We start from the raw sequence: 26844 nt of genomic DNA on the forward strand, positions 1-26844 counted from the left end.
ATTGTTGACAAAAAAATGGCAATTAAATGAATTTTAATCCCACTTTGTAACACAATAAAATGTGAAGAAATGCAAGGGGTGTGAATACTTTTGCAAGGCACTGTATATCAAACGTTATGTTTTAAGGCATAATGCAATATTTAAAGTGCATAAATCAATATATTAAACATGACGACTTATTTTTTATGCATTATTAATATCAGTTCCCCTTTAACGCCAGTTATGCAACAGGTTTGAAATATTCCTGCTGATTTGAATGTATTTTTTAGAAGTATGGTTGGATAAGAACAAGTCCATGTATTTAATGGCATTTGATGTGTTATTGTAACATGAAGGTTTCAAGACTAGGGTTGTTAGGAAATAAGATTCATTCAATGTTGTTCCTACTTGTTGCTCATACATCTCAGTACTGGTCCAGATGCTTTAAAGTGTTGGTTTACGTGTCAGGAGATAACACCTAACACAAGCCAAAAGGTACACTTGTTTTCCCCAACACTTGAGTTCAAGTGTTTAATCACTGTCTTTAACCAGAGAGAAACCAGAGACATCAGGGGGTGATTGGATGGAGAGGAATCCTGCAATACTCTACCTTCTATTCATTATCAACATCGTTACTGACCAAACATGTTCCCACAGAACTTTCTCTGAACTGGAATATTACAGATCTTTACATAGCAGTCTGATCTGTGGGTTGGGGTAGCCTGGCCCCTGGGTGTGGCTGCATTAAGAGCTGTGACATTTAGCCCATTAGGTCCAGTCCTGAGCCTCCAGTCCTCCCGTGCTCTGTGCCCCCGACCCACCTCAGCATTGCTCCTCTTCTGGTTCAGAGTAGACTATTGAGCCATGAAGTTAATTCCCCTGGTCCATTCTGACCACCCCACCTCATCGGGTGAGCCAGCAGCAGACCACAACAATGCCTAACAGCTAGGTCTCAGCTCACTACCTTCTGCTTCTCAAGCATTCCTCTCCTAAAATGTGTATGTGGTGTGTCATGTCCATGTTGTTTACCCAACATGTGTTGATGTTGTCACTACTTTTGCTCTGTGTTGCCTCCTATATGGTTTATCTATGTGATAGGATCCATGCCTTATCTCTGGAGCGGCAGGTAGCCTAGTGGTTAGGTGTGGGCCAGTAACCAAATGGTTGCCGGTTCAAATCCCCGAGCTGACTAGGTGAAAAATCTGTCAATGTGCCCTTGAGCAAGGCACTTAACCCTAATTGCTCCTGGGCTGCCATCAATAATGGCTGATTCCTGGCTCTGACCCAGCTTTCCAAGGGTGTCTCAGGGGAGTGGGATATGTAAAACAAAACAAATGTCCAATTCACATGTGTGAAATAGGACGAATGTAAGCACTCACTTAATGACCTTTTCTGTTCATTAAGAGGCAGTAGTTTGGTACAGCAGTTTGCCTTGTAAAAGCAGACTGGCCTACCACAACCACAGTAGACGTTCTCCCCAGAGACATGGTGGTGGGAACCGTGAAATCAGTTCTACCAGTCGCCACAGAAGGAACTGCTCTGGTGGTTTAAAGCATGCTGTGCTCTACAAGTGGTGTCTGTGATTCTAAACGGTGTGTCCCGAGAGGCTGGAAAACAATAGAGCCACAGTAGTAGAAGAGAGCACACACACACACACACACACACACGGAAGGGCTGCAGTACAGTGGATTTTCATGGCTTGTATAGCCTAATAAACCCCAGAGTTGATCAACACTGTGCTCACAGCTCCCCCTGCAGTTCACAGCAGGGAATGGCATTGCTTGTGTGTGTGAGTGTGTGTGAGTGTGAGTGTGTGTTTGTATGTCACTGTGCAAAAAGCTGAACTATAAATAGCCCTATGTGAACAGTGATAGTCACAACATCCAGAAGTGTGAGGTAACGGGCAGTAGCGTAGAATGTGAGCAGTAGCTTAGAATTAGACCGTGTGTGTGCAGCGTGAGCACGAATACCTACTATAAAAAGCGTCTGTATGCGAAAGATGTTCCCTGTTATACGTTCCAGCTTCTTGAAAAATGTACGACTTATTACTTACAATTAAGTTTAACCAAATTCTCAGCTTCTCTCTCAGGCTGATACAGACAGAATCATCCATGCTTTTATTGCAAACAGGCTTGACCACTGTAATGCTCTCCTGTCTGGTCGACCCCAGAAAGCCAACTGCAAAACATTCAGAATGCTGCAGCACCGGTACTGACCAAGACCCGACACATTACACCGGTTTTAAAGTCTCTGCCTGTGAGTTTTAGATGACATTTTAAGATTCTTCTGTTGGTTTTTAAATCAGTCCACAATTATGCACCCCGATACATGTCAGACATGCTTTGAAGTGATGTACCCAGTAGGTCCATCAGGTCCTCTGGCCTTTTAACTATCCCAAAGCCCAGGACCAAGAGGCATGGAGAGACAGCCTTTTAACTATCCCAAAGCCCAGGACCAAGAGGCACGGAGCGACAGCCTTTTAACTATCCCAAAGCCCAGGACCAAGAGGCATGGAGAGACAGCCTTTTAACTATCCCAAAGCCCAGGACCAAGAGGCACGGAGAGACAGCCTTTTAACTATCCCAAAGCCCAGGACCAAGAGGCACGGAGAGACAGCCTTTTAACTATCCCAAAGCCCAGGACCAAGAGGCACGGAGAGACAGCCTTTTAACTATCCCAAAGCCCAGGACCAAGAGGCACGGAGAGACAGCCTTTAACTATCCCAAAGCCCAGGACCAAGAGGCACGGAGAGACAGCCTTTTAACTATCCCAAAGCCCAGGACCAAGAGGCACGGAGAGACAGCCTTTTAACTATCCCAAAGCCCAGGACCAAGAGGCACGGAGAGACAGCCTTTTAACTATCCCAAAGCCCAGGACCAAGAGGCACGGAGAGACAGCCTTTTAACTATCCCAAAGCCCAGGACCAAGAGGCACGGAGAGACAGCCTTTTAACTATCCCAAAGCCTAGGACCAAGAGGCATGGAGAGACAGCCTTTAGTTATTATGCCATCAGCCTTTGGAATAGCCTGCCAGGGAACCTGAGGGAGGGCCAAAACGGTGGACATATTTATAAGTGGTCTTAAAACACACATTGTTAGCTCAGCTTTTCTTTGGGGTGCTTTTTAATCTTTTAATTTGTATTGTCATTATTTAGCTTTTTTATCCTCTGATGTTGTGTGTAGTAAATATCGTTTTTTTAAATTTAAATTTAATTTACGTTTTTTCCTGTGAAGCGAATTATGTTGCATCCAGGTCTGAAATGTGCTATATAAATAAAGCTTGATTTGATATTCTGGCAAATGTTCAGCATGTGAATGCTTATGTACTGTGATTATCATTCATGCAGATAGGAGAAATAGAGAGAAAGAGAGCCGTACTATGACCCTTTCCACTGCAGTTCCCTCCCTTCTGTGCAGATACTGTTCTGCAGTATCTGTCTGGTTTGCGGAGCTCCCTCCCAGCAGAACAGCCCTCCAACTGGAGAAGACAGGGGTAAGTCAGGGGCCAGGCAGAGACTAATGATCCGGGCCCCAAGAGTCAAAAGGGGGCCACAGACCACTAGAAAAAGCTGGTTTTCCACGACAATTGGTCAAGGAGGGCCTGTTGGGTAAAGTGTGGAGATTTATCATACCAATACCTTTATAACACTACAACCTGTCAACATCAGACTAGTTACCAACAGGAGATTTATCATACCATTACCTTTATAACACTATTCAACATCAGACTAGTTACAACAGGAGATTTATCATACCAATATCTTTATAACACTACAACCTGTCAACATCAGACTAGTTACCAACAGGAGATTTATCATACCAATACCTTTATAACACTACAACCTGTCAACATCAGACTAGTTACCAACAGGGGATTTATCATACCATTACCTTTATAACACTACAACCTGTCAACATCAGACTAGTTACCAACAGGAGATTTATCATACCAATACCTTTATAACACTACAACCTGTCAACATCAGACTAGTTACCAACAGGAGATTTATCATACCATTACCTTTATAACACTACAACCTGTCAACATCAGACTAGTTACCAACAGGAGATTTATCATACCAATACCTGTATAACACTACAACCTGTCAACATCAGACTAGTTACCAACAGGAGATTTATCATACCAATACCTTTATAACACTACAACCTGTCAACATCAGACTAGTTACCAACAGGAGATTTATCATACCAATACCTTTATAACACTACAACCTGTCAACATCAGACTAGTTACCAACAGGAGATTTATCATACCATTACCTTTATAACACTAACAACATCAGACTAGTCAACAGGAGATTTATCATACCAGAACATCAGACTAGTTACCAACAGGAGATTTATCATACCATTACCTTTATAACACTACAACCTGTCAACATCAGACTAGTTACCAACAGGAGATTTATCATACCAATATCTTTATAACACTACAACCTGTCAACATCAGACTAGTTACCAACAGGAGATTTATCATACCAATACCTTTATAACACTACAACCTGTCAACATCAGACTAGTTACCAACAGGAGATTTATCATACCAATACCTTTATAACACTACAACCTGTCAACATCAGACTAGTTACCAACAGGAGATTTATCATACCAATACCTTTATAACACTACAACCTGTCAACATCAGACTAGTTACCAACAGGAGATTTATCATACCATTACCTTTATAACACTACAACCTGTCAACATCAGACTAGTTACCAACAGGAGATTTATCATACCATTACCTTTATAACACTTTCATAACACCAACAACCTTACCTCAACAACCTCAACATCAGACTAGTTACCAACAGGAGATTTATCATACCATTACCTTTATAACACTACAACCTGTCAACATCAGACTAGTTACCAACAGGAGATTTATCATACCAATACCTTTATAACAGTTACCAACAGGAGATTTACAACCTGTCAACATCAGACTAGTTACCAACAGGAGATTTATCATACCATTACCTTTATAACACTACAACCTGTCAACATCAGACTAGTTACCAACAGGAGATTTATCATACCAATACCTTTATAACACTACAACCTGTCAACATCAGACTAGTTACCAACAGGAGATTTATCATACCATTACCTTTATAACACTACAACCTGTCAACATCAGACTAGTTACCAACAGGAGATTTATCATACACTACAACCTGTCAACATCAGACTAGTTACCAACAGGAGATTTATCATACCATTACCTTTATAACACTACAACCTGTCAACATCAGACTAGTTACCAACAGGAGATTTATCATACAACATAACACTACAACCTGTCAACATCAGACTAGATTTATCATACCAATACCTTTATAACACTACAACCTGTCAACATCAGACTAGTTACCAACAGGAGATTTATCATACCATTACCTTTATAACACTACAACCTGTCAACATCAGACTAGTTACCAACAGGAGATTTATCATACCATTACCTTTATAACACTACAACCTGTCAACATCAGACTAGTTACCAACAGGAGATTTATCATACCAATACCTGTATAACACTACAACCTGTCAACATCAGACTAGTTACCAACAGGAGATTTATCATACCAATACCTTTATAACACTACAACCTGTCAACATCAGACTAGTTACCAACAGGAGATTTATCATACCAATACCTTTATAACACATTCAACATCAGACTAGTTACCAACAGGAGATTTATCATACCATTACCTTTATAACACTACAACCTGTCAACATCAGACTAGTTACCAACAGGAGATTTATCATACCATTACCTTTATAACACTACAACCTGTCAACATCAGACTAGTTACCAACAGGAGATTTATCATACCAAGAGAGTACTTTGTGTAAATCAGGGGAGGCTGCTGAGGGGAGGACGGCTCATAATAATGGCTGGAACGGAGCAAATGGAATGTCATCAGACACATGGAAACCACGAGTTTGATGTATTTGATACCATTCCACTGATTCCGCTCCAGCCATTACCACAAGCTCGTTCTCCCCAATTAAGGTGCCACCAACCTCCTGTTGCTTAGCAGCACTTAACAACCTGAGTGTGGTGCTGGGCACTGAGCATCAATAGACCTGTAGACCTTCCACAGTGACAACTGGGACTGGGAGGCAGGCTAGGTACAGAGATAGAGAGGGGGGAGAGAGAAAAGAGAGCACACTCACACACACACACACACACACACACACACACACACACACACACACACACACACACACACACACAGGAAGAGCTCTGATAAATTGGTAATATTCCACAGAGCAGAGCTCTACTCATTCCCCTTGTCTCTGGCTCCATGTCTGTTAATCAGAGCTGAATATGGCACAGTAGGAGACATGGTGGCTCTATATGCAACCAATCAGCTGAGCAGCAGAGTAGAGGCACTAGGGAGTCAGAGGAGGGCACTATGTCACAGACTGGTCCACTACGTCATATACATTACTAACTCAGTGGAGGCTGGAAGGGATGAGGAAGTACACAATAATTCACAGTGTTCCAGTCTGGCCTGACACGTTTCTAGGAAAGGTGGTGTACAACCCTGGAGGAGGTACCACCCTGGCTTCTGAGATCACTGTTTTAAATGACAGCATCAGTGAGTGTGTGTTTATGAGTGAGTGTGTGTTTATGAGTGAGTGAGTGAGTGAGTGAGTGAGTGAGTGAGTGAGTGAGTGAGTGAGTGAGTGAGTGAGTGAGTGAGTGAGTGAGTGAGTGAGTGAGTGAGTGAGTGAGTGAGTGAGTGTGTGAGTGAAGGAGTGATGGAGTAAAGGAGAGAGTGAGTGAGTATGTGTTTGTGAGTGAGATAGTGAGTGAGTGAATGAGTGAGTGAGAGTGAGAGAGAAAGAGAGAGAGAGAGTGAGTGAGTGAGTGAGTGAGTGAGAGAGTGAGTGTCTGTGTGTGTGTGAATGAGAATGTGATAGACAGAGGAAGAGAGAGAGAGTATTCTCACTCAAATGCTTCTCATCGGATTCTGAAATCCATTATCGAATTCGCCTCGAATAATACTGAAATCTATAATGTTATTTTGGCTCATTTAAAAAAAACTAATAACGTATTCGCCACTGTGTCTGCCACACTGCCACAAATTACTGACCTTGATACGATTGACATCCACATCAATACTCAACCTCTATAAAATCAATACTCAACCACACTGGTTAAATAGCATCAATACTTAACCACACTGGTTAAATAGCATCAATACTTAACCACACTGGTTAAATAGCATCAATACTTAACCACACCAACTCTGTTATTGCTGAACATTCTAATTGTCTGTGTAGCTGTTTCTGTAAATAGCTTCAGTATCGGTTTATTTGATAGTTTCTTATAATTTAGAGGCATTTTCACAGTTTTGTCCACTCACTCACCTTGAGAAGGGTAAGGGGGCGGTACCCTTGGCAGATGTAAGCAGTAATGGCAGTAGCTCCACCTTGGTCGTTGATCGGTAAACGTTGAAACAAGCACTACTGTTTGTAGAAGTGAATTACTGGTCCCCTTGCACACATCTTTCAACGATAACTTTGAAGGTGTTGGGGTATATTTGCATGAAAAGACAACAATGATAACGCCTCATGAACAGAGCTCCAGTATATGCTGAATATACGTAAAACAGAGATATACACTACATCATTGCCCTGCTCCTTCCCCTGTCCTCCTTTATCCTAATACCTCTTCTCTGCAATATCCCTCTGTGAACGTTGTATTAGTGCTGAGTTGGCTTGCAAGCGTCCGAAGACGTTCAATAAATTCCATGGTTATCCCGGTTGGAAGATTCCAGGAGGGAATAAGCAGGAAATTCGGGATCCTCCAACCAGAATTTCTGGAAAACCAGGGAATTTATTGAAAGTTCCCGGAATTTGGCTATCCTAGTACCGAGTAGTGTGCTGAACCATCTACGACACCTCCCACCCCAACGTGTTCGTTTGTGTGTTTCTTTAGTAACTCAGGGTGGCCCTTTTGGCATCAGTCTAGGAGCACCAGACACCCAGCAAGAGAAAGACAAACAAATCATGCCTCAGACCAAACACTTCAAAGCCTGATGCTCCCAGCATGTGTTCAGACGGTGGAAATGAGTAAAACATCATTATAAGTCTTTCTTCCCTTTGTTGTTGTTAAAGGACGAATGAGTCACCTGTGCTTTAATGCTGTAATATAATAACCTACCCAACCCCTGTGTTTTCAATGAGACAATTGTGTGTGTGTGTGTGTGTGTGTGTGTGTGTGTGTGTGTGTGTGTGTGTGTGTGTGTGTGTGTGTGTGTGCCTCACAGGAGATGTAGGGCAGAAAGGTAGAGTGGGTGAGTGGGTGTAGACAAGAAGGTTATCTAATAAGATTTTATCAAATTTGATATTTGAACGGCAGGTAAGACTGTATATATCTTAACAGCCTGGTGTGTGTGTGAGTGTGTTTGTGTGCGCACTCGACTGTGTGTGTACGTCCCTGCATATTGGTTTGTGTTTGAGAGTGTGTGTGGGAAGTTTTCTGTAAACTGAGATGAAAGATATTGTTTTTGTACTTTCATCGTAGAGAAACTATATCTATTAAACAAATACTGCCAAGCATGGGCTTCATCCTTCACAAAGCATTAGTCTACTATAGACTACACATACTGAACTTTCCATATCAAGCAACAGCAATTGCAATGAGGGGCTATTGATATTATTTTGCCATTGAGATATTTCATGTCATTCAGTTAATCTCCATTGGCTTTCCTCTCTACCTCTCTCTCAGGTTCTCCAGAACTACAAACAAACAGAAATTAAAGTTTCCTATTGTGGATTTTAAGGATACTTAATTCTGGGCCGTTGTGTCAACGTAGAGCCAGCCAGAGTTATGGAGGGAGTGTTTGAGTGTCTTCTCTGCACATGCTGTTCTGGAGTGCAGACAGTTAACTCATAGTTAGTTAGCTCTTGTCAGTGTGGCGACTGGTGACAGGTCCTCAGAAAGAGATCCACAAGGTGTTCGGCAGGCTAACTGCTGCGCCACCTCCTATCCTGCAGTCACACTCTCCTGTCCTGACCTTCATTATAATTCCATGGCTCACAGGCAATTAATGTCTCCGGGCCACTGGAATAATGTGAGGTGGATTAACCTCCCAGAACAGACAAGTTAAAATACATCAGTTTTATCAACTACTCAAGTAATTAACCCTTCTCCATACACCAATGAGGGGCCTCGATAGTAGGCACTTTTATTCAAAGTGACTTACAGTCATGCGTGCATACATTACAAGACATTTGATATGGTTAGGAATGACATGGAGAGCAGGTTCACCAACGTCTCAGTATGAGAGGTGTTATGAGCAGCACTGTGCTGGGTTTTGTATTCTCTAGACCCACTTCAATTTGCATACCGCCCAAATAGGTCCACAGACAAGAGGACAAGAGGAATACTTATGTTCATTGCCTAACTCTCAGCCTTTAACACCATAGTACCCTCCAAGCTCATCATTAAACTCTGGGCCCTGGGTCTGAACCCCGCCCTGTGCAACCCCTCCTGTACTCCATGTTCACCCATGACTGCGTGGCCACGCACGCCTCCAACGTAATCATCATGTTTACAAACGACACATCAGTAGTAGGTCTGATTACCAACAATGGTGAGATAGCCTTCAGGGAGGAGGTGAGGGCCCTGTCGAAATGGTGCAAGGAAAATAACCTCTCCCGCAACGTCATCAAAATGAAGGAGCTGATTATGGACAGGAGACATTATTGACAGGCCCGCAGTGGAGAAGGTGAAAAGCTTCAAGTTCCTCGCCATACACATCACTGACAATCTGAAATGGTCCACCCACACAGACAGTGTGGTGAAGAAGGCACAAGAGTGCCTCTTCAACCTCAGGAGGCTGAAGAAATTTGGCTTGGCCCCTTAAGACCCAAACAGAATTTTATAGATGCACCATTGAGAGCATCCTGTCAGGCTGTATCACCGCCTGGTACAGCAACTGCACTGCCAGCAACCGCAGGGCTATCCAGAGGATGGTGCGGTCTGCCCAACGCATCACCGGGGGCACAGTGCCTGCAAAGCAGGACACCTACAGCTCCCGATGTCACAGGAAGACCAAAAAGATAATCAAGGACGACAACCACCTGTGCCACAGCCTGTTCACCCCGCTACCATCCAGAAGGTGAGGTCAGTACAGTACAGTACAGTACAGTACAGTACAGTACAGTACAGAGACTGAAAAACAGCGTATATCTCAAGGCCATCAGACTGTTAAATAGCCATCACTAGCCAGCTACCACCCGGTTACTCAACCCTGCACCTTAGAGGCTGCCGCCCTATATACATCGACATGGAATCACTGGTCACTTTAATAATCGAACACAAGTCCCTGTAATGATGTTTACATACTGCTTTACTCATTTAATATATTCTAGTCGATGCCATCCTATTCAGCTGTTGGCGAATACTATTCTATACTACGTATTCTACAGATATACGAAATATTCTATCCACATACTATCCATAATGTCTATACCTTCCATCACATACAGTATATATATACAGTACCAGTCAAAAGTTTGGGCACACCTACTCATTCCAGGGTTTTTCTTTATTTTTACTATTGTTTTACATTGTAGAATAATAGTGAAGACATCAGAACTATGAAATAACACATATGGAAACATGTGGTAACCAAAACAGTGTTAAACAAATCATAGTATGTTTTAGATTTTAGATTCTTCAAAGTAGCCACCCTTTCTTTGATGACAGCTTTGCACACTCTTGGCATTCTCTCAACCAGCTTCACCTGGAATGATTTTCCAACAGCCTTGAAGGAGTTCACACATATGCTGAGCACTTGTTGGCTACTTTTCCTTCACTCTGCACTCCAACTCATCAGCACTTCATCACTCTCCTTCTTGGTCAAATAGCCCTTACACAGCCTGGAGGTGTGTTTTGGGTCATTGTCTTGTTGAAAAACAAATGATAGTCCCACAAAGTGCAAACCATATGGGATGGAGTATCGCTGCAGAATGCTGTGGTAGCCATGCTGGTTAAGGGTGCCTCAAATTCTAAATAAATCACAGACGGTGTCACCAGCAAAGCACCGCCACAAGTTTCTTCTTATTATTGGTGTCCTTTAGCAGTGGTTTCTTAGTGGTTGTTTCTTCTTTTCTTAGTAGTGGTTTCTTCATGATGGTCTGATTCACACAGTCTCCTCTGAACAGTTGATTTTGAGAATTGTCTGGTACTTGAACTCTGTGAAGCATTTATTTGGGCTGCAATTTGAGGTGCAATTAACTCTAATGAACTTGTCCTCTGCAGCAGAGGTAACTCTGGGTCTTCTTTTCCTGTGGCGGTCCTCATGAGAGCCAGTTTCATCACAGCACTTGATGGTTTTTGCTACTGTGCTTTAAGAAACTTTCAAAGTTCTTGACATTTTCCGGATTGACTGACCTTCATGTCTTAAAGTAATGCACCTGAAATGCATTCCAGGTGACTGCCAAGAGTGTGCAAAGCTGTCATCAAGGCAAGGGGTGGCTACTTTGAAGAATCTCAATTATACCATTTTTGGTTACTACATGATTCCATATGTGTTATTTCATAGTTCTGATGTCTTCACTATTATTATTATTATATTATTATTATTTAAAGAAAAGCTGGAATGAATAGGTGTGTCCAATCTTTTGACTGGTACTCTATATATTCTGTTGACATTGTTCATCTTAATATTTATAGATTTCTTAATTCTGTTATTTTACATTTCGATCTGTGTGTATTGTTGTGAATTGTTTGACTGTTGGAGGTAGGAACACAAGCATTACGCTACACCTGCAATAACATCTGCTAAATATATGTATGCGGCCAATACCATTTGATCTGATTTGATTATCTTGCCTTGAAATATTTGAGCAAAGATGAGGAGATACAGGATTAGCACCATGATGTTTAAATTGGATAATCCTGCTGATATCAAAGAGGTATCACACGCTTTGACTTGACCAACATAGTGTGTATGGATTTGTATAGAAGTCTTGTAAGTGTCATGTTAAATTGCTAAATATAAAGGCTCAGGGGAGTATTCAGCAATTGTATAGTCAAGTGCATCACCATTACACATCTATAAACACATACAAACACCCACGTACTCAGGCACCCACCCACACCCACCCAAACAGACACACATAGACACACAGGTCTCTGCTCAGCAGAATAAATGTGTTGGTTCCCTTGACAACAACTGGTAATGGAGTCGTTATAGCAGGACAAACAAATTAGTCCAGCAAGTCTCCAATCAGAGTCTAGCACTAATACAAAACACAAAGTATCCAATCAGAGTCTAGCACTAATACAAAACACAAAGTATCCAATCACAGAGTCCAAGTCCACAGCAACACAAAACCAAGTATCCAACATCAAACAGGCACTTTAGCAGGCCAGCTCATAGAAGACAGTATATACAGTGCCTTGCGAAAGTATTTGGCCCCCTTGAACTTTGCGACCTTTTGCCACATTTCAGGCTTCAAACATAAAGATATAAAACTGTATTTTTGTGTGAAGAATCAACAACAAGTGGGACACAATCATAAAGTGGAACGACATTTATTGGATATTTCAAAAAAATTTAACAAATCAAAAACTGAAAAATTGGGCGTGCAAAATTATTCAGCCCCTTTACTTTCAGTGCAGCAAACTCTCTCCAGAAGTTCAGTGAGGATCTCTGAATGATCCAATGTTGACCTAAATGACTAATGATGATAAATACAATCCACCTGTGTGTAATCAAGTCTCCGTATAAATGCACCTGCACTGTGATAGTCTCAGAGGTCCGTTAAAAGCGCAGAGAGCATCATGAAGAACAAGGAACACACCAGGCAGGTCCGAGATACTGTTGTGAAGAAGTTTAAAGCCGGATTTGGATACAAAAAGATTTCCCAAGCTTTAAACATCCCAAGCAGCACTGTGCAAGCGATAATATTGAAATGGAAGGAGTATCAGACCACTGCAAATCTACCAAGACCTGGCCGTCCCTCTAAACTTTCAGCTCATACAAGGAGAAGACTGATCAGAGATGCAGGCAAGAGGCCCATGATCACTCTGGATGAACTGCAGAGATCTACAGCTGAGGTGGGAGACTCTGTCCATAGGACAACAATCAGTCGTATATTGCACAAATCTGGCCTTTATGGAAGAGTGGCAAGAAGAAAGCCATTTCTTAAAGATATCTATAAAAAGTGTCGTTTAAAAAAGCCACCTGAGAGACACACCAAACATGTGGAAGAAGGTGCTCTGGTCAGATGAAACCAAAATTGAACTTTTTGGCAACAATGCAAAACGTTATGTTTGGCGTAAAAGCAACACAGCTCATCACCCTGAACACACCATCCCCACTGTCAAACATGGTGGTGGCAGCATCATGGTTTGGGCCTGCTTTTCTTCAGCAGGGACAGGGAAGATGGTTAAAATTGATGGGAAGATGGATGGAGCCAAATACAGGACCATTCTGGAAGAAAACCTGATGGAGTCTGCAAAAGACCTGAGACTGGGACGGAGATCTGTCTTCCAACAAGACAATGATCCAAAACATAAAGCAAAATCTACAATGGAATGGTTCAAAAATAAACATATCCAGGTGTTAGAATGGCCAAGTCAAAGTCCAGACTTGAATCCAATCGAGAATCTGTGGAAAGAACTGAAAACTGCTATTCACAAATGCTCTCCATCCAACCTCACTGAGCTCGAGCTGTTTTGCAAGGAGGAATGGGAAAAAATGTCAGTCTCTCGATGTGCAAAACTGATAGAGACATACCCCAAGCGACTTACAGCTGTAATCGCAGCAAACGGTGGCGCTACAAAGTATTAACTTAAGGGGGCTGAATAATTTTGCACGCCCAATTTTTCAGTTTTTGATTTGTTAAAAAAGTTTGAAATATCCAATAAATGTCGTTCCACTTCATGATTGTGTCCCACTTGTTGTTGATTCTTCACAAAAAAATACAGTTTTATATCTTTATGTTTGAAGCCTGAAATGTGGCAAAAGGTCGCAAAGTTCAAGGGGGCCGAATACTTTCGCAAGGCACTGTACTCTATGAACCAAGTCATTACTACAACAATTAGAAAACCATCCCTCTGGTCTGACAATCTTGCAAAATGAGACAATATTTTACTGTACGCTATATTTACAGATGCACTCGTTTATTAGGAAAGCATAACAGCATGGTTGTACATAACTGTTATTATGTGTGCAGGCACAGAGGGAAGGAGCATACATTGGTCTTCTTTGTTCCTCTAGTCAGTAGCAGGACTTGATGTTTTACTGTTAAAGCTCAGAGTCTAATACCGAGAGAAATGCAGAAAGGCTACATGTCCAACCTCTCCCCTATTATGGTTGAGTCTGTTCAAGGACATTGGTAACAGCAGTTCTCGGGTCAGTGGGTTTCTTAACGTCTTAATTAAAGATGCATACTGTACGTTAGAGAAGTGCATCCTGTCAGCTTACCAATGTGTCATGGCCCTTATCCCGTTCTCTTTGCGAGACTGAGTACAGATGACATGAGGTTTGATGTCAGATACTCTGGGTGGAACTGAGTGAGGGAGACAGGGGTACTTGTTTCTGAAGGAGCAAAGTGGACACACACACACACACACAGTATCTGAAGCGGTAAAGATAATTGTATTAATATCTAATACGTGCCTATGTATTAAATACGACAGCTTTGTTGATTCGGTTATGTAAGAGTACAGTATCAGACGCACTTGTTACTCAATAACCTAGTGGACGGTGTTGAGCCAATTTCAGCACAGTTACAAAGTAGTGCCACAAATCAAATATGATTTATCCATTCATCGTCATGTCTGTCTGCCAATGTAATTCAGTACCACCTGATTACTCCCCAGGAATAATTTGAGACATTAAAATCAATATTAATTAGGCTGTTGAATGTGCAAGAGGGAACGAAGACAGCTGCTTGCTGCTATTAGAAGGTGTACACGATGGTAATAGCTGGAAAGACCCATCCAGAGATGTTTCACTTTTTTTAAAAACACTATAAATAGGCTATGAATAACATTATCTAGCTAGCTCCTGTCTTTATAGTTGCAATGAAATGTTATGAAGCAATTTTATTAAGAACATCCTCACAATCCTCCTGGTAATGGCTAGGTTTCTGTACAGCACTTTGAGATATCAGCTGATGTACGAAGGGCTATATAAATACATTTGATTTGATTTGATTCAATGCCCAAACAACTTGTGTTGGTTTTGGCTCTCCGTTTGGTCTCAGAAAATCCATTTAATCACTTAGAAGGTGTTGTCTCTCCCAACTTGATTGAAAGACAGAACACGGAACTGATGAAGATGAGGGTGATAAAACCAATAACATCCATCTAAAGGTGATGAATGAACACTGGAAAGGGGAGCAGCACAGCGAGGGGGTGGAGTGTATACAGGGCATCTCTAGTAACATTAATAGCTAAGCTGCGGTAACAAAGGTGGTTCTCGTGGACTTTTGAAGCTGGAGATGTCAAAGTAAATGCTGCTGGAACTGAGTAATATGGTCGTATCAGTGTTGTGATTGGGGCCCTAGTTGTATTTTTATGAATATCGCAATTCTCCTATCAGCATCAACACACCGCCATACACTGTAACTGATCTACATCCTAGTTGGCAGGTGTTCAATGACACTTTCAGTCATCTCTCTGTCTGTGTTGAGAGACGCACAGAGCTGTGGAGGTTCACTGATGTGGTGCACAACGGAGCAAGATACATTCCTACTGACAATGTGAGATGTGCACCTTTCTGCTATCAGATGCAACTGAGCCGACCAACTCTTTCGGTGGCTGCTTGGAGAACTTTGACATACACTTTTAAGAAAATTCGAGGAGGAATATGAGAATCAGTCTGATAGAATAACTGTGTTTCATTTGTTCAGACAGAACAGTGTACCAGGCTCTGGGTTAATAATGCAGTTCATTCATTTTATGAATACCGCATGTCTACTGTATCACTGAGAGGACTGGGGTAGGAACATGAATAAATAAAGATATGGATGAGGGCACAGTCATAGCTGCCGTTACACCATTTTTCAGCGTAACATTTTGGGATATCTTCATAGTGCTAAACTTTTCACCTCGTGGAACAACATACTTAATCATTTGTATATATCCCACAAGGCATTTTGTTGCAGAAGGGCTGGGTTCATGGAGCTTTAGTGCAGGAGTAGGCTTAATCTTGGTCCTGGAAACCGGAACTTCGTTTTTTTCTGTGTACATTAATTGCAAATGATCATGTTTGGTTTCTCATGTTGGGGGAAGACAGTTCAAAGTTTTGTATCTGGTGAGATACAGTGCCTTCAGAAAGTATTCATACCCCTTGACGTATTCCACATTTTATTGTGTTACAGCCTGGATTCAAAATGGATTAGGACGTTTTTTCTCACCCATCTACACACAATACCCCAAAATGACAAAGTGAAAACATGTTTTTAGAAATGTTTGAAAATGTATTGAAAATGAAATACAGAAATGTCTTATTTACATACATATTCACACCCCTGAGTCAGAACATGTTAGAATCACCATTTGCAGCGATTAGAACTGCGAGTCTTTCTGGGTAAGTCTCTAAGAACTTTGTACAATATTTGCACGTTATTCTCTTTAAAATTATTTTTTAAATGGTTGTTGATCATTGCTAGACAGCCATTTTCAAGACGATTTAAGTTAAAACTGTAACTTGGCCACTCCGGAACATTCAATGTCGTCTTGGTAAGCAACTCCAGTGTACATTAGGTTATTTTCCTGCTATAAGTTGAAGGTGCTATAAGGTGAATTTGTCTCCCAGTGTCTGTTGGAAATCAGACTGAGGCAGGTTTTCCTTTTTGTCCTAAAAACCTCCCTATTCCTTGATGATGACAAGTATACCCATAACATGATGCAGACACTACCAGGCTTAAAAATATGAGTGGTACTCAGTGATGTGTTGTGTTGGATTTGCCCCAAACATAAAACTTTGTATTCAGGACATAAAGGGAATTTCTTTTCCACATTTGTTTCAGTTTTACTATGGTGCCTAATTGCAAACCAGAGGCATGTTTTGGAATATTTTCATTCTGTACAGGCTTCCTTCTATTTCCTTTGTCATTTAGGTTAGTATTGTGGAGTAACTAAAATGTTGTTGATCCATCCTCAGTTGTCTCCTATCACAGCCATTAAACTCTGTAACTGTTTAAAGTCACCATTGGCCTGATGGTGAAATCCCAGAGCGATTTCCTTTCTCTCCAGCAAACCGAGTTAGGAAGGACACCTTTATCCTTGTGGTGACTGGATGTATTGATACACCATCCAAAGTGTAATTAATAACTTCACCTTGCTCAAAGGGATATTCAATCTCCACATGTTTTTTTTAACGATCTATCAATAGGTGCCCTTCTTTGCAAAATATCGAAAAACCTCCCTGGTCTTTGTGGTTGAATATTTATTGACGCAAGACATTTCAGCTTTTCATAAAAAAAAAAATGTGTAAACATTTCTAAAAACATAATTCCACTTTGACAGTATTGTGTGTGGATCAGTGACACAAAATCTCAATGTAATCCATTTTAAATTCAGGCTGTAACACAACAAAATGTGGAAAAGTCGAGGAATGTGAATACTTTCTGAAGGCACTGTATATTAGCGTAGATCTTTAAAACAGTTTTCCCTTCCATTTGCTTGTTAAATAAGTCTAAATGTAATGCAACACTGTGAACCGTGTGCCCTAATCTGCTACCTACTCAATCTAGTCCAGAGAAGCTGCAGGAGTAAAGCATATTGGGTCACGGGAGCACACTTTATATGCACATAAAATCCCATTCCCTGCTTGCTACAAATCAGATAGATCTTGTCCTGAGCCTATAAATATAATCATTCCTCACGTGCTTGAGTGGGTGGACGCCCATCAGGGAATGTATGAAATCAATCGTAAAGAAACACAAAGGCCAATAGACTAGTTCAGGTTACAACGGGTCTGTGAAAAATAGTAGGAGAGTAATGTATCTTGGTCAAAACAGTTGTTTCCATGGAAAAGAATGGTGGGTGTTATTTGGCAACAGCTTCGGTTGTTGTGAGTTAGACCTACATACTATGTCTGTTAGGGATACAGCAGAAATGGATTACGGAAATGGAAACATGTATTCTCAGCATTGCCTTTCATATTCATATTCAAAACCACTCATGTACTGTACTGTATAGTAAAGCATGTATAGCCTACCCTGTGTTAGATCTAATCACGTTCCATATCTGGACCATCAACAACACTATTATTATCTTTTTAGTTATGAGCACAGGTTGGGGTTATGTGTGTGTGTGTGTGTGTTTGTGCGTGCGTGCGTGTGTGTGTGTGTGTGTGTGTGTGTGTGTGTGTGTGTGTGTGTGTGTGTGTGTGTGTGTGTGTGTGTGTGTGTGTGTGTGTGTGTGTGTGTTTCTTTGAGTCAGCAACTGCAGGCGTAAAGATAAAGTTGAATTATCCTAAAAGCCTTATTGGCTCCTGTACGACTCCTTCCTCATCCAATAACTCCTACATTTCCCACACTTCCCTCACAGGACTGGGAGAGGAAAGTTCCCACTAATTGGACAACCTTATAATCATTGTGCCGTACTCAGATGAATGACTGGACCCATTTCTGTGCTGCCCTCTTATTCAATACCGGCCCTGTCTGTGGGGCTCAGCTCTTATTCAAAAGCCATCTTGGCAAAGGAACATCAAGATGCTTTGGGGATTTTTCGCTGGGTATTATCTGTAAACAAATCTAAAAGCCAACTGGGACAGTTGAGTTGATGATAAGTGGCTTGGGTGGGGCTGAGTTCTATTTTTATTTCAATCAATTGAGGAAATGAATGAGCTATTTGACTTGCTGAATGAACTGAATTGAAAAGTGAATTGAGCCCAACCCTGGCAGTTATCCAGCCATCGCTGTAACATACTGGTCCCGGTTTCTGGTTTGTTGTCTCCCTTTCAGGTTATTGCCATACTACTGTACCATAGATGTTAGGTCCTGATCACTGTCTGTGTCTTCTCTCCCCTGCAGGGTATGACCATGCTGCTCTACCATGCTGCTGTACCATTACATCCTGGTAACTGTGGTCTGTTGTCTCCCTGCAGGTTATGGCCATGCAGCTCCCGGCACAGACGCGGGGAAGGCCTTCTGCATGTTCTATGCCGTCCTGGGGATACCCCTGACCCTGGTCATGTTCCAGAGCCTGGGCGAGAGGATGAACACCTTCGTCAAGTCCCTCCTGAAGCGCATCAAGAAGTGCTGTGGCATGCGCATCACCGATGTTTCCATGGAGAACATGGTGACGGTGGGGTTCTTCTCCTGCATCGGGACGCTGTGCATCGGGGCGGCCGCCTTCTCCCACTACGAGGACTGGAGCTTCTTCCAGAGCTACTACTACTGCTTCATCACACTGACTACCATCGGTTTCGGGGACTTTGTGGCCCTGCAGAAGAACCGGGCCCTGCAGCGGAGGCCCCTGTACGTGGCCTTCAGCTTCATGTACATCCTGGTGGGCCTGACTGTCATAGGAGCCTTCCTCAACCTGGTGGTGCTGAGGTTCCTGACCATGAACAGTGAAGACGAGAGGCGGGACGCAGAGGAGAGGGCCTCGCTGGCGGGGAACAGAAACAGCATGATCATCCACATTCAGGAGGAGACGCTGGGGAGAGGAGGAGGTGCAGGAAGGAGGCGCAGGGAGACGCAGGGCCAGTTCTGCGCCGAGGTCAACGATGTGCCATCTGTCTGCTCCTGCATGAACTACAACTCACATGAGTTTGGTAGCTGTGGGGGAGAGATGGGAGTAGGGGGAGGGATGGGGGGAGGAGGAGGAGGGATAGAATGTGCCTTTTCCCACCAGAACTCCTTTAGTTCCCAGTTGAACCCCCACCAGTACTTTCACTCGGTGTCGTACCGCATCGAGGAGATCTCTCCCAGCACCCTAAAGAACAGCTTCTTCCCCTCGCCCATTAGCTCAGTCTCCCCAGGCCTCCACAGCTTCACAGACAATCGGCGACTCATGAAGAGAAGGAAATCTATCTGAGCCTAGTGCATCATAGTGTTTTGAACTATATGTTGCATTTCAATGCTTTTGCCTAAATGGTAAAACGTTGAATTGGAACAGATCATCAGACTGGGTTGGCTCATCTACACAGACAACTCCTAGCTTTCCTTTTTTTTATATACAAGTACAATGCATCTCCAATGTTGCTCCTAACCAAATCTTATTTTATAACTTTTGTTTTGTTTCTTTTGGTTGGTATAAAGATATAATATATTGAAGTGATTCATAGGGATTGATAGAAGAGAGGAAGGAGCTTCGGAAAGAAATGGAAAACCTTTTGGACATGAATTGTGTGTTTTTTTTTTCTTGTGAGGGATTCAAGGCATGAAGCATGGATACTTATTTTCCCAGGAAACTGGCCCACCTGAGAAATACAAATCAGAACCATCAGATGTTATCACAACTTTCCTTATTGCCAGCTCATTCATATAGTATAGGATCTTGGTAACAATGTACCAAATGATGCACACTTAGCATTGTAATGGAGATATGCTATTTTTTTTTAAAGTGAGTATGCCTGTTTCACCTTAACTTAAAATGATTGCAGTTAAGTGCTTTTGAAATGACTTAAAAAGCATCAGGTATTGTTTTCTATAAGCAATTCTATCTAGGAAAAAAAGTAAAATGATTTATTGACAGAACATCATGCCAAAATATTGTTGCCAATCTTAGCATGTGCATTAGAAGTCATCAAATGAGTGTTTCATTTTTGTTTCTTTTTTTTAAATAGCAGATTTTGGTTTGTGTCTGTAGATGTTTCCTTTCTGGATTTCAGATTGTGTCAAATATGAGGATGGGAAAAGGAGTAACAAGGTTTTTAAGGCTTTCCAGTTTGAAAAAGTTGCTATGTGCATGTACTTTGTGAAACTGGTATGCATATAGATGTATGGGGGAAAATAATTATAACCTTGCAATTTGATTGAATTTTGATAGCAAATAATCATAATAATGATTTAAAAATATACTTCATTGATTTAGCCACTTAAAAGTAATGATGTATACTGTAGGCTAAACAGCTTTTTGTTTTTCCATTTTTTTCCATTCTGAAAAATTGTACAATAACCTTTGGTCTCAGGTTTTGAATGGATAGCCTCTTTAGGTTCTGGTCCCCGAATCAAATCATCCCGGAAATCCAAATGCACCTGCCAAACAAAACAATACATATCAATTTATTTTTTAAATAGTACAAATTTTCCAGGAAAAGGATATTGAGATGCATCATCTTACTAAGCAAAGCTTCCTGTACTATAGACCAGCGTGGGTTCAGAGCGTGCGCACACACATACAGCTCTTCACTATATCGAGCCATAGAGGAGCAGGCCAGGATACTGTACCACTGCTATTCTATAACAATGTTAATGTTGATGACAGGTGTAATCCAAGAGTCCAAACTTCAATTGTGTCACTAAGAAAATATACACGCCTTCAGCCTACGAACACAATGCCAGGCATTTGAGATGTATAAAATGATGTTATCCTTGGGTTTAAATCAAAACATTGAAATTCAATGACAGTCAAATGGCAATCAATGGGTGAAAAATGACGAGATGAAGGAGCAATGCAATACTGGGCATTGATTCGTTAAGCACAAAATGTGCCAATTGAGTCGGCAACAGGGCAAAGGGCTAAATGCCATGGATACCATTAGGTAGATTTCCATTGACACAGGTTCATTCAACAAAATAAATGGTGTAAAAAAAAATGTTGCAATGTGTAATGAAAACGGCAGATATTGGAGACATTTTTGTAAAGATCAACAAAAATTGTATCCGTTTTACAGGATATTTATTTTGTCTAACTTTCTTTGTTGCGGCAAATGATGATGGAAAGCACGTTTTTTTAATAAACGATGATTGCCGAATAATTTTGAAGGTACGGGGGGAAAGTGTTGTCATCACGTAGGTTGACTATGAAGGTCCACTTCACAATTCTAAATGCATACTGCTTGCAACATCTATTTTATAAAAATCTATAAAAAATTATGTTTCTTTGCAAGACAAGGATTGTTCTGACTTTCAAGAATGCCTGAATTGCTTCACCTTGCTTTTATGGTTGGCTGGCAAGTTTCACCATCCAATTATTTCAGATCTACAGGAGTGCACAGACCTAGGCGACATGTTGGTACATGAGAATTAGTATGGAAAATATTAGTCAATTATTGCATTCTAGTATCCATGCTGACTTTTGCAGGCTACCTGAGACATGAAAGAGATAGGTGAGAGGGCATACAGGCTGTTGCCAATTTATTCATGCGGAAATTGCCTAAATGGGTAATGGAAACAATTCAACCAATACATTTTTATTCAAGCCAACGTAAACTCACCCCATTCCGTACAAATGTGCGCAACCACAACATTCAAACGAGGCTACAAAGAAAACTAATGGGACTGTAGTGACTGTGTTGACATCAAAATCTGGGGTGTGAACTAGGTTTCTATTCAAGTGTTGATCGACATGGTTATGGCTCTATAGTAGTGGAGAAAAGTTAAAAAAACTGACCCTCTGATGTTACATCTTGACGTGTCATGTCGTAACGTACAGCACGCATAAAGCAACTATTTCTGTCTTACAATCTCTCTCCACCAGGTGTAGCACTTGTCTCATCCTTTAAAAATAAGAAATGGACAGTGACGGGGGTAAGGGGGGGAAAACTAGTCATTTTTTTGCGTCATCACTGCATGCGATCATCATTCTCAAAGCCGCTGTTAACTTCTAAGATCACTTTAGCACCGCCCTAAAAACCCCATTCAAATTCAACACAAACCTTCAAATAGGTACGTAATGACACATTATATAAACTCTTTATAGTGTTTTATTTACATTTTTAGAGGCGATAAGGTGATAAGTTGGACAGATCGAGTGAAAAAAAGCAATTTTCCCACCCCAACATCTCTCCTTCTCACTATCACGCATTAGTTTCGCTTCCCCACCCGCCATTTTTAAAACGACCCGACGGGGCTCATTGTCTGCTTGAATTATGCAGAAACGGGCAGCGTTTAGGTCATGTAATGGATTCTGTTGGAAAGAGGAGAAATTGTGCTTTACAATGGTATTGACATTACAGTTGAAAGGAAGTATGGAAGTATTACGTTTTTAGTGAGCTAAAATAAGGGCAATTGTACGGACCAAGGCGATGTACGAGTTTACGTGAGTTTACGTTAGGTTTTTCCAAAAACGTTTTGGGGTTTAGCTGTGACGTCATTACGTCCAGCCGTTTTTATCGACACAAGATAGTTAAATGGAAACGCACCCTAGCAGACAAAACAATACATATCAATCGCATCTAACTTCTATGTCGACAAAAAAATCCCTGGACAAGTTAATGGAAACATACCTAGTGTCTGTCTTAAATGAAAATAACAAAACATGAACATCCAAGGTTCTAGAATGTTCAGATGACCCTAGAAATGCATATGTAAATATACAGACTACTTTATATCTACTGTACAGTACATATATTGTACGTATTCATCCTTTGGAATAAAACGGCCTTTCCACAGCTCAGATGCGTTAGCATTTTTACAAATTTTAGCATATGTGCCTTTAAAAAACTATATTTCAATGTTTCTATACCTATAGGCACATTTTAGGTCTGTGAAATAAATCAAACACTTATAAAATATGTATCCATCTCTAAGGATTCATGTACACTTCATACAAATGCAAACCAAAGCAGAAATGGACTTATTTTCGGCAAACCACACAGACACAAGCCAGCTGATTTACAACTTCAAAAAAGTACTTATTTAGGCAGAACTGCCACAGGTTCTACGCTTGTCGAATTTTGAGGTGAATGATTGGGTACAGGTGGAGAAATCACTCTTACATTTAGCTAAACTACTACATGTGTAATTTATTGGCGTAGATGGTGGACATGCACATGGATATTAAGGGTTGAGAGTCAATGTTAAAGTCATTTTGATTGATTATGAGTCAATATTGGCAATATCCAATACATCTCTATTTATTCAATTTTATTTTAAAGTGCATACCAGCATTTTAATGACTGATCATACCATAGTGAGGTGATGCCAACATGATAATGCTTTACAATGATTTACAAGAGAGTAAAACAATAATTGTTACTGGGGTTTGCTTGCCAGGAAATGTACCATATTACCATGCATGGATTAAATGCTGAGTGAGTCAACAGATAACAGATGTTTGTTAACACATATATAAAACACATTGTACGAAAGACATTGATATTGACTTGTGGTATTTATATTAGTTGTTGCATTATCCCTGCTCTTTCAAAATGATACATTTGGCTTTTTACCTCCACGTGTGCAGCCAGAAACAAAACGTACTCTGGATTCAGATGGTTATTGGCTGATCTTTCTGCATTCTGCATGTCCTCCTAATGCCTGAGGCTTAATGTGGCAGATATCGCCATGTGCCGGCCAGCGTTCTATCTGCCCAGAAGTCCAAAGTGCCAAGTTCTCCTATTATAGGGACAAAGAGACACATATTGCACAACTATATGTGTCGTGATGAACTCAAGAAGGCTGTTGGGTTACTTGTATAATTCCATGTTACTGTTTATTAATTTCTCTAATTTCATGAGTTAAAAAAATAATCCTTTGCAATAGAATATTTTTTTTTTTAGGTCTATTGAACAAATGCCATGTACCATGTTAATTTTAACATTACAAAAATGCATACCATCTCCACATGACACGTTTTATCAATTTGGTTAAACAAATGACCAAATTGACCCAATGGACATTTTTGTTTCACAGTTTTGGAAAACTCCTGATGTCAATACATGCAGCGGTATGGGCTTTCTCTTTTCAATAAATGGGAAAGAGCAACTTGTTGAGTAAACAACCATTTATGTTTATGTTTTCATTTTTGTGTGTGCATGATTTGGTGTGGTGACTTCCTGGTCAGGTGACCTGGGTGAAGCCATGACACCACTTGAATAAAAACTATGAGCCTCCTTCTCACACGGCCCAAACCCTCTGACTTCTGACTCTGGTCTTTGGTCTTACACTACTGTAAATCTACTACAACACTACTACTGTCACACTACTGTAAATGTCAGCTACACTGACTATAACACCTAAAACTCTTTCTTCTGACTGTGGTCTGTGTTTGGTCACACACTAATGTAACCCCACTATAACACGACTGTAACACTGCTGTATTGGTCACATTAATGTAACCCCACTATAACACGACTGTAACACTACTGTATTGGTCACACTAATGTAACCCCACTATAACACGACTGTAACACTGCTGTATTGGTCACATTAATGTAACCACACTATAACACGAATGTAACACTACTGTATTGGTCACACTAATGTAACCCCACTATAACACGACTGTAACACTACTGTATTGGTCACACTAATGTAACCCCACTATAACACGACTGTAACACTACTGTATTGGTCACACTAATGTAACCCCACTATAACACGACTGTAACACTACTGTATTGGTCACACTAATGTAACCCCACTATAACACGACTGTAACACTACTGTATTGGTCACACTAATGTAACCCCACTATAACACGACTGTAATACTACTGTATTGGACACACTAATGTAACCCCACTATAACACGACTGTAACACTGCTGTATTGGTCACACTAATGTAACCCCACTATAACACGACTGTATTGGTCACACTAATGTAACCCCACTATAACACGACTGTATTGGTCACACTAATGTAACCCCACTATAACACGACTGTAACACTACTGTATTGGTCACACTAATGTAACCCCACTATAACATGACTGTAACACTACTGTATTGGTCACACTAATGTAACCCCAATATAACACGACTGTAACACTGCTGTATTGGTCACACTAATGTAACCCCACTATAACACGACTGTAACACTACTGTATTGGTCACATTAATGTAACCCCACTATAACACGACTGTAACACTACTGTATTGGTCACACTAATGTAACCCCACTATAACACCACTGTAACACTACTGTATTGGTCACACTAATGTAACCCCACTATAACACGACTGTAACACTAGTGTATTGGTCACACTAATGTAACCCCAATATAACACGACTGTAACACTACTGTATTGGTCACACTAATGTAACCCCACTATAACACGACTGTAACACTACTGTATTGGTCACATTAATGTAACCCCACTATAACACGACTGTAACACTACTGTATTGGTCACACTGATGTAACCCCACTATAACACCACTGTAACACTACTGTATTGGTCACACTAATGTAACCCCACTATAACACGACTGTAACACTAGTGTATTGGTCACACTAATGTAACCCCAATATAACACGACTGTAACACTACTGTATTGGTCACACTAATGTAACCCCACTATAACACGACTGTAACACTACTGTATTGGTCACATTAATGTAACCCCACTATAACACGACTGTAACACTACTGTATTGGTCACACTAATGTAACCCCACTATAACACGACTGTAACACTACTGTATTGGTCACACTAATGTAACCCCACTATAACACGACTGTAACACTACTGTATTGGTCACACTAATATAACCCCACTATAACACGACTGTAACACTACTGTATTGGTCACACTAATGTAACCCCACTATAACACGACTGTAACAATACTGTATTGGTCACACTAATGTAACCCCACTATAACACGACTGTAACACTACTGTATTGGTCACACTAATGTAACCCCACTATAACACAACTGTAACACTGCTGTATTGGTCACACTAATGTAACCCCACTATAACACGACTGTAACACTACTGTATTGGTC

The 26844-nt window shown here is 41.0% G+C and overlaps 1 protein-coding gene across 1 annotated transcript in view; it reads left to right on the forward strand.

The window, feature by feature from the left end:
* The window catches only part of LOC115132342 (potassium channel, subfamily K, member 9), a 37306-nt gene extending 17266 nt beyond the window's left edge, over positions 1–20040 (forward strand). Inside the window, exon 2 of the mRNA XM_029664910.2 lies at positions 19106–20040. Coding sequence (XP_029520770.2) covers positions 19106–20040 — 935 coding nt within the window. The remainder of the gene's footprint in view (positions 1–19105) is intronic.
* Positions 20041–26844: the final 6804 nt, after the last annotated feature.

Source organism: Oncorhynchus nerka, linkage group LG7 (genome assembly GCF_034236695.1).
Source record: "Oncorhynchus nerka isolate Pitt River linkage group LG7, Oner_Uvic_2.0, whole genome shotgun sequence".
In the NCBI taxonomy this organism is placed as follows: domain Eukaryota; kingdom Metazoa; phylum Chordata; class Actinopteri; order Salmoniformes; family Salmonidae; genus Oncorhynchus; species Oncorhynchus nerka.